The sequence below is a fragment of the Electrophorus electricus genome, chromosome 25 (assembly GCF_041902795.1).
Source record: "Electrophorus electricus isolate QZ-2024a chromosome 25, ASM4190279v1, whole genome shotgun sequence".
In the NCBI taxonomy this organism is placed as follows: domain Eukaryota; kingdom Metazoa; phylum Chordata; class Actinopteri; order Gymnotiformes; family Gymnotidae; genus Electrophorus; species Electrophorus electricus.
Window position 1 is genome coordinate 6,680,219 of NC_137521.1, and position 14,479 is coordinate 6,694,697.

General features: G+C 40.1%; 3 protein-coding genes and 6 non-coding genes across 11 annotated transcripts in view; all 9 read left to right on the forward strand.

Annotated features, from left to right (window-relative positions):
- osbpl9 (oxysterol binding protein-like 9) overlaps positions 1-4,720 on the forward strand; it is a 31,592-nt gene extending 26,872 nt beyond the window's left edge. For both annotated transcript variants that reach the window (XM_027016013.3, XM_027016014.3), the window contains 11 exons: positions 38-1,945; positions 2,539-2,582; positions 2,806-2,839; positions 3,024-3,048; positions 3,247-3,294; positions 3,464-3,486; positions 3,676-3,723; positions 3,924-3,941; positions 4,119-4,170; positions 4,350-4,398; positions 4,586-4,720. In XM_027016013.3, the coding sequence (XP_026871814.2) occupies positions 38-112 (75 nt within the window). In that variant the 3' untranslated portion in view covers positions 113-1,945; positions 2,539-2,582; positions 2,806-2,839; ... (6 more) ...; positions 4,350-4,398; positions 4,586-4,720. The remainder of the gene's footprint in view (positions 1-37; positions 1,946-2,538; positions 2,583-2,805; positions 2,840-3,023; positions 3,049-3,246; positions 3,295-3,463; positions 3,487-3,675; positions 3,724-3,923; positions 3,942-4,118; positions 4,171-4,349; positions 4,399-4,585) is intronic.
- On the forward strand, positions 2,346-2,425 carry LOC113581126 (small nucleolar RNA SNORD74). Its single transcript, XR_003411037.2, has one exon. It is a non-coding gene; the product is annotated as a small nucleolar RNA SNORD74 (small nucleolar RNA).
- Positions 2,666-2,732, forward strand: LOC113581124 (small nucleolar RNA SNORD75). The gene has a single exon (XR_003411035.1). It is a non-coding gene; the product is annotated as a small nucleolar RNA SNORD75 (small nucleolar RNA).
- Positions 3,092-3,171, forward strand: LOC113581123 (small nucleolar RNA SNORD79). Its single transcript, XR_003411034.1, has one exon. It is a non-coding gene; the product is annotated as a small nucleolar RNA SNORD79 (small nucleolar RNA).
- LOC113581127 (small nucleolar RNA snR60/Z15/Z230/Z193/J17) lies at positions 3,527-3,611 on the forward strand. Its single transcript, XR_003411038.1, has one exon. It is a non-coding gene; the product is annotated as a small nucleolar RNA snR60/Z15/Z230/Z193/J17 (small nucleolar RNA).
- LOC113581128 (small nucleolar RNA SNORD78) lies at positions 4,206-4,270 on the forward strand. The gene has a single exon (XR_003411039.2). It is a non-coding gene; the product is annotated as a small nucleolar RNA SNORD78 (small nucleolar RNA).
- Positions 4,441-4,514, forward strand: LOC113581125 (small nucleolar RNA SNORD47). The gene has a single exon (XR_003411036.2). It is a non-coding gene; the product is annotated as a small nucleolar RNA SNORD47 (small nucleolar RNA).
- Positions 4,721-4,857: 137 nt separating the features above from the next.
- tor3a (torsin family 3, member A) lies at positions 4,858-8,578 on the forward strand. 2 transcript variants are annotated; one of them, XM_081707966.1, is made up of 6 exons: positions 4,858-5,229; positions 5,460-5,582; positions 5,752-6,017; positions 6,384-6,559; positions 6,942-7,066; positions 7,281-8,578. In XM_081707966.1, the coding sequence occupies exons 1-6, from the start codon at positions 5,016-5,018 to the stop codon at positions 7,526-7,528; spliced, it is 1,152 nt and encodes a 383-aa protein (XP_081564092.1). In that variant the 5' UTR covers positions 4,858-5,015; the 3' UTR covers positions 7,529-8,578. The 2 variants fall into 2 exon arrangements, with proteins under 2 accessions (XP_081564092.1, XP_081564093.1); XM_081707967.1 differs by having other exon boundaries at positions 4,858-5,220.
- Positions 8,579-9,079: 501 nt separating this feature from the next.
- calr (calreticulin) lies at positions 9,080-13,778 on the forward strand. The gene is made up of 9 exons (XM_027015999.3): positions 9,080-9,307; positions 9,897-9,998; positions 10,228-10,431; positions 10,557-10,651; positions 10,770-10,979; positions 11,195-11,308; positions 11,628-11,771; positions 11,916-12,008; positions 12,357-13,778. The coding sequence occupies exons 1-9, from the start codon at positions 9,214-9,216 to the stop codon at positions 12,570-12,572; spliced, it is 1,272 nt and encodes a 423-aa protein (XP_026871800.3). The 5' UTR covers positions 9,080-9,213; the 3' UTR covers positions 12,573-13,778.
- The last annotated feature ends 701 nt before the right edge of the window (positions 13,779-14,479 follow it).

Sequence of the window (14,479 nt, forward strand, 5' to 3'; positions counted from 1 at the left end):
TTGTTACAAGCTTGGTTTGTATTTGTTTTCCTCACAGCTGTTCCATGAGGATGGCGAGTGCTGGGTTTATGATGAGCCTCTCCTGAAGAGAATGGTATCACTGCGGCATTAGCACAGTCTCTCCTGAAATTAGAGTCTGCAGAAAGAACTCTTTTACAATTCACCTTTCATCTACAGCCTTGGAATGACTGATTAAAATGGAAATTTATGCAGCTTTGCATTTTCAAAGTGAATGATAAGAACTGAACTCTATGCGAATAAATATAAAATACAAATTATTCTTTTCTTGCCAACTTCACGACTTCCACCTCTCCACCGCCCCTTTAAGAAAGATAAAAAAAAAAAAAAAAAAAAAAAAAAACACCACAGAAAGACACTGAGGTAGTTAATGACTCCTTAGCAACCCAAACAAACGCTCTTGTTCTGGCTGCATGGGTCATTCCAACAGACATACTCTATGCTGGGTGGGTTTGGGGGGGGTATGGTGTTTTAATCAATCTAGCTCTGAAAACAACAGCATTTTGTATCTCAGGGAATCAGGTGACTGAGGGTTAAAGGCTGTAACTTCTGACATTCAAAAGGCCTTACAGGTAGAACCACGACATGAGAGAATTATGCTTGCCTACAGCTAGCTACAGATATTTATATGTAGAACTATATAATTCTCCTTTTATCTTTTTTCCATCTGTAACTCTGCAATGGTAATGGATTGAAAATAGGAACTTGGCATACCGAGAAAAAAACCTAAAAACCCAATCCTCTTTTTTTTTTTTTAGAGGTTTTGCATCAAATCATACTTACCTGCTGACGAGACCAATTTGCATCTAAAGGAAATAAATTTGTTGTCATGGTGATGGTCCGTGCCAACTGTGAAGATTTTCCCCCCTCTTTTTTGTTAACTTTAAGATATGATTTAATAACATGCTGTTGAGCCCAAAGGAAGGCTGTGGGTTGCAGCATGAGTGTCCAGTTTCAGTCCAATGCAACGCATCAACCTATTGTGAAAGTCGCAGTGTCCATTAGGAATAGGTATGCCTCTTGGTACACAGTGTGCCAAGCTGTAAGCTAATGGTCACCCTGTTATTAAATACCCCCATAATCGCTCGCTCTCGTTCTCACTCTCTTCATGCCTTTATATTTTAGTCCAAATAAACAAATGTTACCAAATAGCCTTATAAGTAATGTATAATTTTAGTTTCACATTCATATAGAATTGAGTGTCATTTCATTCTACTTCCACAAGGATAATTCACTTTTTCTGTATAAAACTAAAGTGATCCAGATTTGGACTCTGGGAGAGCATCGCTGTATGCAATGTTGATGATTACATGGGCAGATTGGTGTCTAGGAGTAATTAGTGCTTTCAGAAATGCTAATAAGGTAAGCTGATATCGGCTTTCTCGAGGGTGCGGGGGATCACATCAGAACTGGCAAAAGTTTTTAAACTCCAAAGCCATGTTTTTTTTCATATTGTATTTGTAAATTTATCTGAAATGGAGGCCTTTCCATATACATACATTTCAATATCATGCAGTGTTGCTTTGCAAAAGCACTCCAACCAAAATCCCCACCCCTTGACATAACCATTGATTGTACCAGACTTTCATGTTTATTGATGCATAATATTAAATCTCAACGAGACCAACTTGTCTTATGATATTTTTTGCCCATGTGCCTGTTTTTCAATTGCCTTCATTATCCCAAATACTGTGGCAATTTAAAACTGGTTTCAGAGGATTTTTACTCTTGTATAAATAGGCTTTAACCTTTAAAACAGCCGCAGCGTATGTGCGTGGACTACCTAGCAGAGGAAGGTAGAGGACGCGCGCCATCTAGCGTGAGCAGATGTGACGTCTGGAAGTTCCCACAAGTCAATGCGGCAAAGGGTATAAATTTCGTTGCGCCCTTTCTCGCGTCCTCATTCAATCGTGTGGCCATGTCTTGGGTGAGTGGTTAGTCAAGCTGATGTCTTTACTGCGTTTTTAGTTTTGCGGGACGCACTCTCGAATCGCGTAAAGCGTGATCTGTTTTTCTGTAGACTGTAACTTCTATGAATGTACGCACGCGATTTGCTTGTTTATCTAGGTTAGCCTAACCACGACTCAGGCCGCATAAACTCAGCTTTTCCACTCGAAGAACACGAAGCGAGTGACCTAGGATAACGCATAACGTATGGATTTATGATCGCTCTTCAGTAGTGCATTTAGCAGTCTGACTTGATTAATTAAAAAATGAATCTGGTAGTTATCTAGGCGCCGTGCGCCACACAACCGAGTAACGCTAGCATGTTGGCTAGTAAGCAGTTTGGTTCTCCCGCTTACTGTTGGCGCGTATTTAAAACGGGACCATGCACGCATGAAGAAAACTATGTTGGTAGGGACATCTGAGAAAAGGTGATGAATGCCAACGTTTCTGACCTGCGTGGGAGCCTCTGGCCCTCTTCCTGTAACGTTTTAATGTTAGCGCCGTGCTACCTAGTTGACCCACATGGTGAACGTGCTTGCGGCTCAAACTTTTTTTTTTTGTTTTGTTTTTCAGGTTAAATCCGTCGAGTTTAGTTCAATTACGTGGCAAGGTTGCTGGTGAGTAAAAGCCAACCTTTTTATAACGCGTTTACAACCCGCTATAACTAACGTCGTTAAACGTATAGCTACGCCCTCTCTAAAGCCTGTGATGAGGAAAGAATAAGAGTAGTGGACAGAACTGGTTTCTGAGACCTTTATTCTGAGGCTTTTCGACGTTTTAGTTGTCTAGATCCCGTACAGAACGGGATGTTTTTAACTTGGTTTATTTATCTGCTTGCAGTCCAGTCTGAAGCGGCTGTGTAGTGTACTGTGAGGTAGGTCCAAATCTCAAAACTTGTGAATTTTATTGTGCCCTGTGATGACGTTATTTGCTACTCTTGATCCAAGACTGATGAAATTGCATCCACCAAGTATTCCATCTGAGGCACAGTTATTTGCTTGGATGTTCGAACTCTTAATATCCTGAAGTAAAGTTTCTCTATTCCTTGCTTCCCTCAGGATGACTCTTCATTCAAGAAAGCAGGTACGCTTTCAGGAGTTTGCCTGAATACTGTTTATAAACCAGCTACTGTTTATGATGATTGTTCTTAACACAATGGGAATCTCTCTGAATTAACCTGAAAGACATCTTTGTACTGAAACAGTAGTATTTGTATACAAGATTAGCCTTTGAAAAGAAACTGAACTAAGTGTGTAATGTTGTTCTCTCTCCTTGCTCTAGGGGACCTTAACTCCAATCCATGTGTGGCAGGATGACAATGGGTGAAGGGTAACGATTCCTTCTCGGTTGTATTAAACTGGGATATTATGCACATGCCTGCATGGTTCAGCAGAATCTCCATGTAGCACAAGGATGATGCATCAGCAAGAAATAGCCATGTCTCCTGGAATACATTGATAGTTTGTATGACTCTAAACTTGCTTGTTTTTTTTTGCAGGCTGTCTTTGAACCTCAGTGAAGGTGAGTTTAAAGGTCTAACCTTTCAGTTTGATATCTTTTGAAGATGCAAATGATGACTGCATAGTTCAGCAGAAATTCCATGTAGAACCATGCGCATTGTCTTTCGCTCCTAGCTGATGCATCCTCCCACGTTATGCATGTTGCTGCTGTCCATTGTAGCTGTCTAAAACTTAAATTTCCCTCTTTCAGCATGAAGATGACATGAGCTGGACCCTTGTTTGGATGCCATTGCTATAGGTATGAAGCTCTGAATTGTTACCTCTGGGGATGTGCTGAAATTATCTGGCAAGTGAGTCCAATCTAGAGTGATGACTTTTGAATCAGGTCTCTGATCTTTTTGAGGAAACTTGTTTATTGGCTGATCTAGGTTGTGATGTACGCAAATACTGCATGCCAGAAGTGATGCCTTTTTTCTAATTGCTTGATTTCTTTTCTAGGGATCTGCCAACACTTGGGTAAGTATGTGGATGTGTAATGCAGCTGATGTTCATTCATCTCGGAACACTATGATGACTTGAATGTCTGACTTTGCCCATGGAGTTTGGATATTAGCTCTGTCTGAGTTGGTCACTTGAGTGATCATTCTTCATAGCCCTTGTTTTCTATTCTAACGGGTATCTGCACTCTGACAGGTGAGGCCATCAAGGTTAACAAGTGCTTGGACAAGGTTGTTGGATGTCCGAGGTAGGTTTAGGCAAAAATGCTAGCCTTCATCTGGGGTTCAGTGATGTTTTACAAATGTCTGACCTGAATGCTTTAATGTAGACGGTTCCTTACTGAGTAACCCAAGTTGACCACATTTGGTGAAATTGTTGCTTCTTTTTTTCCTGTACTTTAACTTTGTAACTTGTCATTGGCTGCAGACTGCTAGTCAGAAGGGACTCCAGCCTCTGCTGCACTGGACATGAGCAGGTGAGTTGGTAGCTGAAGGTGTGGGTGACTGGACCCACTTGAAACCTGTGATGAAGAGATTCTGCCAAATGAGTCATCTGATTATACCCTTTACCGTTCCATTTATCTCTGAGGTTGTTTTGGGCAAGAATGTTCATGGTCTGGCTATGTGGACTTTACTGACTCTTTCCTACCCCCCCCCCACCAGGATCGGGGTACTGGAATCCAAGCTACCACCTATCGACTGGACCTAAAGACTTCCTGTGTTAACTGATCAGTGCTCTTGCTAGTTGCTTGTCTCTGGCTCATGTGTGACTTAAAAATAAATATGCAATTAAACACGGCTAAAGTACAAGTGTGTGTCTTACTGGGGTGGTGGGTACATGACCAGAATCCAGAATTCTTTCTGAAAGGGTTTAGGTCCGTGCTACGGTTCGAGTTTTCCCAAACCGATAATCGTGGACTAGTGGCTAGCGTCGCGTGAAGCGGCCGGACTTCCTAGTTGTGACTAGCGGATGTGACGTCAGTTAAATTCCTAGCCAGGGTAAATATTGATTGTGCGTCTTTACGTACTTTAAAGCGCAAAATGGATCTAGCGGAGTAGGCTGAATGGCTACTATAAAGACGTCTCATGGGTCATGCGTGGTTCCAGTAGACGGTCCTCGTGCGTGTCGCTCCTCATGCTTGTCTTAATTTTGTCCACGCTTTCGGCCGTCTCGGTTAAGGCTCATCTCTTCCGCTTTGACCACATCTCCAATGTGTCGACATACTACTTCAACTATCTCTATTGCCATGTGTGGGAAGGGGACTGTCAACCGAACCAGGACGACGCGACCCAGCAAGGTGGTAGTGGTAATATGAACGTTTTTGGGGGGTTTTTTGCTTCACGGTATTGGTTATGGTGTTTCTGGCGTGCTAACTGGCTAATACGCAGAGTGCGCGTCTTTACGCTTGTTGGGCTATAAGGGCTCGCTAGCTGGAGTTGAATGGTTCATTTATTCGTTGTGTGTAGAATAATCAACTGTAAAGTATTATTCAGAAGTGTTGTCCTTCACCGAAACGACATGTGTTGCACTCTGCAGTGCCTACGGGCGATATTTGGTCCTGGTTCCCTCAAGACTACGTTGGCATGGCGACGGCCTGGTACTGCAGCCTTGGACAATGCTGTGAATCAGGCGACTGCAGAATTACTAACAACGTCACCGGTATGATCAATAAGTATTTCCTTTGATGCTGGTGCCTGTGAAACACCCGCAGTTCTTTCAGTGTGGCAGCACTGTGCTTTTTGGATCTGGGTTAGTCTTTTTCATGAAGTTGAAGCTTTTATTTTGCTCTTTTTTCCATGTGTGTGTCTGTGTGCACGTGCATAATTAGGACTGGAGAGAGATCTACAGCTTAAACTTCATGGGCAGCACCTGGCTCAGTCTGTGGTTCTGAAAGCTCTTCAAGGCTTTATTAATAACCCAGACACCAACAAACCACTGACCCTCTCCTTCCACGGTTGGTCCGGCACGGGTAAAAACTTTGTGGCCAGGATGGTGGCGGACAACCTTTTCCGGGACGGAATGAAGAGCGAGTGTGTACGCTTGTTCATTGCCCCATTCCACTTCCCCCACACACGACTAGTGGACGTGTACAAAGTGAGTGGCATGGACGCTCTGTCATAATCACTATGGTCTGAACATCTGTTCCTTTCCTGTCTTTACAAATGATTATTGATTTGTTACTTACATTTTTCATAGCCAAGTTGGCAGTGTGTTGGGGGGTCTTAAGTAGTTCTGGAACAGTCTGGCAGTAGATGAGATCTCCCTAAATAGATCATTAAATATGCTATTTATTTTGAAGACATGCTTGACTTGATTCATGTTTTCATTATTTACTTTATTGTTTCTTATTTTGCTTACACATTATAGTATATATGAATTAGGCTTCCTAAAACAAACCCTTTCCTGACACACGTTGCAGAATCAGATCTCCTAGTCACACTTTACTTGTGTGTGTTTTAGGGCCAGCTGAAAGAGGCCATCAGGGACATGGTTCTGCGCTGCCCGCAGACACTGTTTATCTTTGATGAAGCAGAGAAGTTGCACCCCGGTCTCATAGATGCGATCAAGCCCTATCTGGATCACTATGATCATGTGGATGGGGTCAGCTACAGGAGGGCCATATTCCTGTTCCTCAGGTTGGTGTAACCTTCACCCAACGTCTTTAATTCACATTCCAGCAATACTGAATTGGGAAGCGCTGATAGAACATGTAGCTTATGCTGCATCCTCCGATATGTTTGGCAGAGAAATTCAATGGCTAGGGGCTATTTCTATTAATGGTATCATACTATTGATATCAGTGTTACTAAAATTATCTCAGTGATGACTTAATAGCTAAGTAGTATGCAGTTTAACGGCAGATATGGTGGCAGGTAGTAAAACCTGAGAGGATAACCTCTGAAGCTCTGTTCTTTCTTACATAGCCATTGGTTAGTATGATGGCAGTGATTGAGACCAGAGGAGGCCTAAAAAACGGTGTACACATGTCTGCCTAATATCTTTAATGTGTTTGTATAGTAATATAGCTGGCACTGCTATCAATGAGGTTGCACTGGACTTCTGGCATTCGGGACAGAACCGAGAGGATATCGGTATGGAAGATCTGGAACATCGACTGCGAGCAGAATCCATGGAAGCCGAAGGTATCTACTCTCCTACTTAATAAACACAAATGAGAGAATTAGTAAAATACAAATTATTTTTAATTGCACTGTTTTTAAACCTGATTAAAAAGTTTGTTACTTGATGTGATTTCTATTATTAAAAACAGGGCTTCTTAAGCCTTAACAGTAGTCACGATTGTTATGAATATCTTAATTCCCCCCCCCCATATACACACTCTCTCTCTGACTGTAGGGGGATTTGCTCAGAGTGAGCTCATGTCTGGGCATCTCATTGACTTCTTTGTGCCATTTTTGCCACTGGAGTATCGTCACGTCAGACTGTGCGCTCGCAACGCATATGCTGCTCGTGGTGTGGAGCCAGATGAGGCCACCCTGGATGAGGTGGCCAAAGCCATGCTCTATGTACCAAAAGAAGAAAAACTCTTCTCTGCTCAGGGTTGCAAATCTATCCCTCAGCGGATCAGTTTCTTTTTACCTTAATGCAATAATGGTCACAACCCCCTGCCTACTTGAAAGCAAAAATATATTAAGAAGGAACCGGGATCTTCGCCTGCTCTTACTCAGTGAACATGTCGTATGACCTTGATCGCGTCTTGTAATGACTCTTTCAGAGCAGAAAATAAAACGTTTACCTGCTTAATTTTTTGCTCTTCACATTGCACATCTTTAAAGTTGTGACGTGTATGTTGTGTAAGAAGGAATAAAACAGATTAAGGTGCAGATATTAGTTGGAATAATAACATGATTGACCAACATTTATTAAGATTGCAGAAAAATAGAGAGCAGGATCTATGCAGTGTCTTGGAAAGGTGTGTTTATTCTTTTGTTGTATATGCATTATCATTGTGACTTAGCTGCGTTAACTTCTAATTGTAGAACATTGGGAAACTTCATGCTAGTGTTTTCATTGTCATTATTGGGTGAAATATGTAGGAGTCAAAAGATATGTAACTTAAATGTTGTAGATGAAAGTAAATTGGCCTGTTTTGAAATTTGGCCAAGACACGGTTAGCATTGTGTTCAAATCTAATTTTGTTTGAATGTTGGTTTCCTACAATAATTTTATTAATGTTGTATGTTTGAGAAGTTCTCATTAATTTAAAATGCTTTTTCTATATATGTAAGGTTTTAAACATTCACTTTACTTTTTAGATTTTTGTGTCAATATTATTTTCTGTAGGTTTCCAAATCAGTCAACAATGAGACTGCTAACCCTTTTGTTAAGAATTCAGTCCTAACTGTTACACCCAGTGCAGCTCAATATAACTCGGTAGAGGCGTTAACTTGATTAATTTCTTTGTGACTGACTTTCCTAATTCTACGAAGAAAGGTACAGAATTTAATCTTTCAATGCTTTAGTCTACATTCCCCTATCTGGTGTTATGTAAACAGGGAGGTGGTAAATAAATATATATATATATATTTTTTTTTTTCCTTCAGTATATAAATGTGACTATCTAAAAACAGAATTTCCACTTCTATAAGGTTTGGGCCAGGTCATTTAAAGTCCTATGAAGAATGCTGATGAAAGTATTTTACTTACATATCCGAGTTTGACAATAGCATACTACCTTACCAAAACTTGTATATTGGAGAACAATATTTACCAATGTTATTTGTTACGGCTGTATCTTATAAAGACTTTCAGAAAAAAAAAGTAGCTTTTGCAATTTTTTGCCCATTTCCCGCTTTTCCCCTGTTAGATAAGGTTAGTCGGAATAATCATTTAAATAACATGTTTAAGGGGGTAAAACATTAGTATAAACCACTATTTCATCTTCTTTTCGAAGTGTTCTATCTGCATTGGCCAAAGAGCTGCCTAGGAATTTTCCACAAATTATCTGATTGGTCAGAGTATGTTACGCTACCTTCTCACGGTGTCCTCCAATGAGAGTCGCCTTTTTATTCACAAATTACCTGTTTGGTCAGAGTCTGTGACGGTATCGTCCAATGAGCGCCGGCCATCTGTTCTGAGGCGAGAGGAGAACCTTCGCAAATGACAGAAGTGGCGATTAATTGGCCCCCCCCCCTCCCCCTCCAAGCGTGCGACTCACAGCCGGTATTGATGCACGCATTAGCTAGCTGCCGTTATACTTATGCAGACTGATACACATCTGCTTTAGCATCTTTATTGATACCTTGTAAACGCATCTGTGCTTGCAAAAATGACAACGTTGTCTTTGCTTATGACAACCATTTCGTTGGCAGTAATAGCTGCGGAATCGTCCGTGTATTTTCGAGAGCAATTTGAGGACGGAGGTAATGTGCCAGCTTTGGAACTTGAACTAACGTTCACTGGTCCGCTAGTCAGTGTGCATGCCCAGAAATATTTCAATAAATTCGTTTTTATTGGAGTTAATTTCCTCTTGCGCCGTGCGTGTAATGTAGGCAAATTTTACTCAATGCTTAGCTACTGTGGATAATTCTCTTAGCTAACGTTAACCTAGCCGGTTATCTCATGTGTACCTGAATAGCTAGTGACTTGGCCACCGTAATCTAAACTGAAGGTGCGGGGTCGTTTGTTGGTCTTTCGGAGAGTTATAACGTCTAATAATAGCTAATAACGTCTTGCCATGTAGTAGAATATGAAGCTAGGCAAGTCTGAATGCATAGCTAGTTAGGCGAATACGTGTATCAGAAACGCACCGTTAGCTTGCTAGCTAATGTTGAGAAATACTTATCTAGCCCTACCTATTCTCCTGAAACCCTTATCTAACTAGCGTTAAATGAATAATAACATCGGCAAGGTCATATAATAGCTTTCACTGTGAAAGCTTGGAAATCTTGGCTATTGTACCAAAACACGTTTTTGTTCTAAAACAAACTTTTCTGGAACAATCTTTGATAGATAACTGGAAAACCCAATGGGTGGAATCCAAGCACAAATCAGACTATGGGAAGTTTGTGCTTTCTGCCGGCAAATTTTATGGAGATGCGGAGAAGGACAAGGGTGAGATTTTAGCTACTTTTTTCTTAGTGTTCAGTGCAGCAATTGTCACGTTGCTGCTTCTTTCCTTTTTACCCACCCTTTGTTGTTAGAAACTGAATGATGCACTCAAATTTCAGACTACTGTATATTTGTTTGAACAAATAGAAAAACAAGTGTTTTATGCGAATGTACAGTTTCCACTGTTGTATGATTTGTGGGCACTGAGGGAGAAATGGTTGTCTTCATACAGGCCTGCAGACCAGTCAGGACGCTCGCTTTTACTCCGTGTCATCCCGGTTCAAGGACTTCAGCAACAAGGACCAACCACTGGTAGTGCAGTTTACAGTCAAACATGAGCAGAGCATAGACTGTGGTGGAGGCTACATTAAGCTTTTCCCCTCTGACCTCAATCAAGAAGACATGCATGGAGATTCCACATACAATCTTATGTTTGGTGAGAGTTTCACACTTAAGCTATGTGTTTACTTATTTGTTCAATTACGTTGAGAATCAGTGACATGGTGTGTGTTGTCTTTGGTTTGCAACTATGGAGAGCTAATATTTTTCCAACAATTTAAGGTCCTGATATCTGTGGCCCTGGCACCAAAAAGGTTCATGTGATCTTCAATTACAAGGGCAAGAATCATTTGATTAACAAAGATATCAGGTGCAAGGTAAAGTCAATTCCAAATTGTTGCCCCCCCCCCCCCCACACACACACACACACATATTTAAACCATGTCTTTATTTTTATCACCTAACTAATCCATTGATGTGGTGATATTTGGCTAGGATGACGAATACACCCACTTGTACACGCTTATTGTTAATCCTGACAACACATATGAGGTGAAGATTGACAATAAGAAGGTGGAATCTGGATCTTTGGAGGCTGATTGGGACTTCTTGCCACCAAGGAAGGTCAAAGATCCTGACGCCAAGAAGCCAGAAGACTGGGACGAGAGGGAGAAGATTGATGATCCTGATGACAAGAAACCCGAGGTGAGATGTCAAGAGAAATCGATTAATGAGTTTAGGCCTTTACATAAAGGCCTTTTATCACAACTTTTTTGAGAGTACTCTCACTCATGATCTTGGAGTTTTAGGAAAGTTTAGAGAGGCTTAGGTAGTCTTCGCTAGGTTAGAACTTTAACAAACACTAGAGATTGTGTTGTCTCATCTAAAGGTATTCAGTTTCTGTTGGTGGCTTTCTGCAGGACTGGGATAAGCCTGAGAACATTCCGGATCCTGATGCCAAGAAACCTGATGACTGGGATGATGAGATGGATGGAGAATGGGAGCCTCCCATGGTCACCAACCCTGAGTACAATGTACACATCTCTTACTATTTCAATTCTTTTCATCCTCATTTTTCTTTTTTTTTTTTCTTCATATAACTGTAAAGTGAGTTACATATTGAGGACATGAACTCGTGTGGCGCCACTGAGCTGGAGTTTGGCTAGTGCTTATGCTATCTCCAGGGAGGTATGTCAGGTTGAAGCATGAGTGGTACATTTTTGCTCCCTTTGAGATGAAGCCTTTAGAAACTGAAAATAATGTATAATGTACAGCACAGAGGAAAAGATATTATTTGCTATTTGTAAATAATGGTATTTGATAGTTTTGGTTTGTTTGTTTAACCTTTGCTAGGGTGAGTGGAAGCCAAAGCAGATTGACAATCCTGCCTACAAGGGTAAATGGGTGCACCCGGAGATTGATAATCCTGAATATACTCCTGATCCTGAGATCTACAAATATAATAGCATAGCAGTAATTGGTCTGGACCTGTGGCAGGTATGGTTATTTAGTGACATTTGTGATAAAGCTTCAGGGGATATTTATGGTATATTTTGTTGTATACATAATTTTAATATGCCTTTCATGAGAACAATAGTTTTATAACATTGAGTAATTTTTCATTTTAATGATTTGTAACAGGTGAAGTCTGGTACAATTTTCGACAACTTCTTAATTACCAATGACCCAAAACTAGCAGAAGAGGTTGGAAATGAGACATGGGGAGCAACAAAGGTATATTCAGACTATTTTTTCCAATCCCAAAAATCTGTTTTTCTAAAAGATTTTAGAAGTGATGACACTGACAGGCAAAATTAAAGTAGCTTTTAGCTGTTATATGCTTTAACAAGAGGTGTGTTGAAGTGCTTAGGCCACTGAATAATGATTTCTCCTTCAGTGGTGAAAGGGAAGCTGTTTCAGCTGATTAGGTCTATCCTATAAAGATCTCGGATATTAAGACCATTTATCACCCTAATATTGGTCTAGTTTGTGTTTTATTTCATATAAGGACTGTCAGATGTGTATGTTCAGTAATGGCTGGATCATAAAAGTAGTGACCATTGTCATGTTTGGCTACAACAGGATGCTGAGAAAAAGATGAAGGACAGTCAAGAGGAGGAGGAAAGAAACAAACGTGAAGAAGAGGAAAAGAAAAGAAGGGAAGAGGCAAAGGATGATGAGGAGGAAGAGGACAAGGATGAAGACGAGGAAGATGATGATGATGATGATGATGAAGAAGAGGGAGAGGAGGATGAGGAAGAAGAAGAAACAGACTCTAAACTCAAAGATGAGTTGTAAAACTTATGAAGAAAGAGGAACTGATTAAGAAATTCCTTGACTCATGGTACAATGGAGAGTATGATAGCAGCTGGACTATTGTGGACATTCCTTTGTCTCCAAGATATTTGACTGAAATGTTCTGTTCTGATGGTGCAAAAAGTATTCATAACTTAATTGTTCATCAAGCTTTGTTTTTTGCCAAGTATGTCCCAAACATCCCAATATGTCCCAGCAGGGGTGGTATGCAGAGAAACTGATCTAAAGGGAATTGTCTGTGTGTGTGAGTCTTGTTTTAAAGAAAAAAGGTTTACACACATGCAAAAAATAGTGATGGATTGGGAGCATTATCCAGTATGAGTAGAAGGTTTGTGTAACTTCAAAAATACAAACAGGAAATATATCCCACAACACTAATAGTTTAAAAACACTAAAACCATTTCTCAACATTTGAAGTAATTCTGTAAAATGTATGGAGCCACATAGAATTAAACTGAACATGTTTAGTTCATTTTTTCTTTTCTTTTTTTCCCCGCCTTTTATCATGTAGCATTGGTGTTCTGTTCTTACTGAGTACTGTTACTGCATACATCTGATAAGGTTCATCTTGTAATTTTGTAAAGTAGGGTTCTAATGGATTGCTGCTCATTGCTTGTGTGTATGAAGGAGAGAGCAACAGATTGAAGAGAACTGGTCCTTGCATGTCCTGTTTCCTTTCATTTCCAGCTCTAATCTAAAGCTAGCATTTGACATTGAGTGGTCTAGAAATGTCAAGTGAAGTTCTTCTGCAGTCTTGTTTACAGACATGTCTGCTGTTTTATTCTTAAACAGAAACTTCACAGCCGTTGTGAAAATGCACTGCTGTAGACTAAACGGGAAGGGAATACCACAAAGCTGATTTTATGGGTAATAAGTGAAGCAAGATTGAGATCTATAAATATATCGCAGCCCAAGAATGTCTTTAGTTTTACCAGAAGTTAGGGTGCTCTCCCATAGATCCTGCTTTGCAGTTCTAACTGAATGTGACTCAGCTTTGTTGTATATCCTTCATATTTATCCAAGCAAAATACGTTTGAAACTATTAAGATATTTTGTACTTGTGGCTTTTGTTGTTGTTGTTTTTTGTTTGTTTAGGGGGGTGGGGTTGGGAGAATGTTAAAATCACAATTTTAGAGAGAGCTGGTATGGATGTTGGCCTTGTGTATAAAAGAGATACAAAGTCTATTATTTACTGTTTTATGTAATTATTTTTAAATTAGTATTGCAAAGGTTAAGATGCAACTTGCTGGCAACCAAATTTTGGAGAGGGTTGTTAGCACTGCCTCCGCAAGCACATCGGGGTTCCTCATTAGCTAATGTGTCTGAGTTAATCATATGTATAGTTACATTCCAGCCATATGCATAGTCAAGGGATTCTACACTGTGAATTCAGTGAAGGTTCAAGACCAAAAGTATGTTCGGTTAGAATACCCACAGTTTATGAAATTCAACTGAAGACTCAATTTGCAAACTGCTTTCTAGGCTGTTAGGTTTTTAGACTGGAGTCATTAGCCTAAAGTGGTACTGTTAATAAGAACTACACATTAAAAATCCTCTGTAAATTAAACCAGTTGGTATTCTATCAATGGTAGAAACATTTGAAAATATTTAGGTAAAAATATGCAAAATTACTTAAAGGTAAATCACAAGCTTTACTCCTGTCAAATGTTTAGCCTTAAATGAATTTAAATATTTATATCAGTATATCATATGTTTAGGTTATTAGTAATATGAATTCATTTGTTTACCATCAGTGCTTCACATATTCAATTTAAATTGTATAACCAATCCATATCAGTGTTGTGCGGATCCAGCTCCGGGGTTTGTGACATTCCTATATTGCCCCATATCGCTGCAAGACAGACCGGTTCGTTCCACTGTAGTGTGGA

What these genes read in the sequence shown, in the direction of transcription:
- tor3a (XM_081707966.1), top strand. Translation starts at nt 5,016, where the DNA reads ATGCGTGGTTCCAGTAGACGGTCCTCGTGCGTGTCGCTCCTCATGCTT. An exon ending in GACCCAGCAAGGTGGTAGTG is followed by an intron (nt 5,230 to 5,459) that starts GTAATATGAACG and finishes TGCACTCTGCAG; the next exon opens with TGCCTACGGGCGATATTTGG. An exon ending in AATTACTAACAACGTCACCG is followed by an intron (nt 5,583 to 5,751) that starts GTATGATCAATA and finishes GTGCATAATTAG; the next exon opens with GACTGGAGAGAGATCTACAG.
- calr (XM_027015999.3), top strand. Translation starts at nt 9,214, where the DNA reads ATGACAACGTTGTCTTTGCTTATGACAACCATTTCGTTGGCAGTAATA. An exon ending in CACATACAATCTTATGTTTG is followed by an intron (nt 10,432 to 10,556) that starts GTGAGAGTTTCA and finishes CAACAATTTAAG; the next exon opens with GTCCTGATATCTGTGGCCCT. An exon ending in ACAAAGATATCAGGTGCAAG is followed by an intron (nt 10,652 to 10,769) that starts GTAAAGTCAATT and finishes ATATTTGGCTAG; the next exon opens with GATGACGAATACACCCACTT.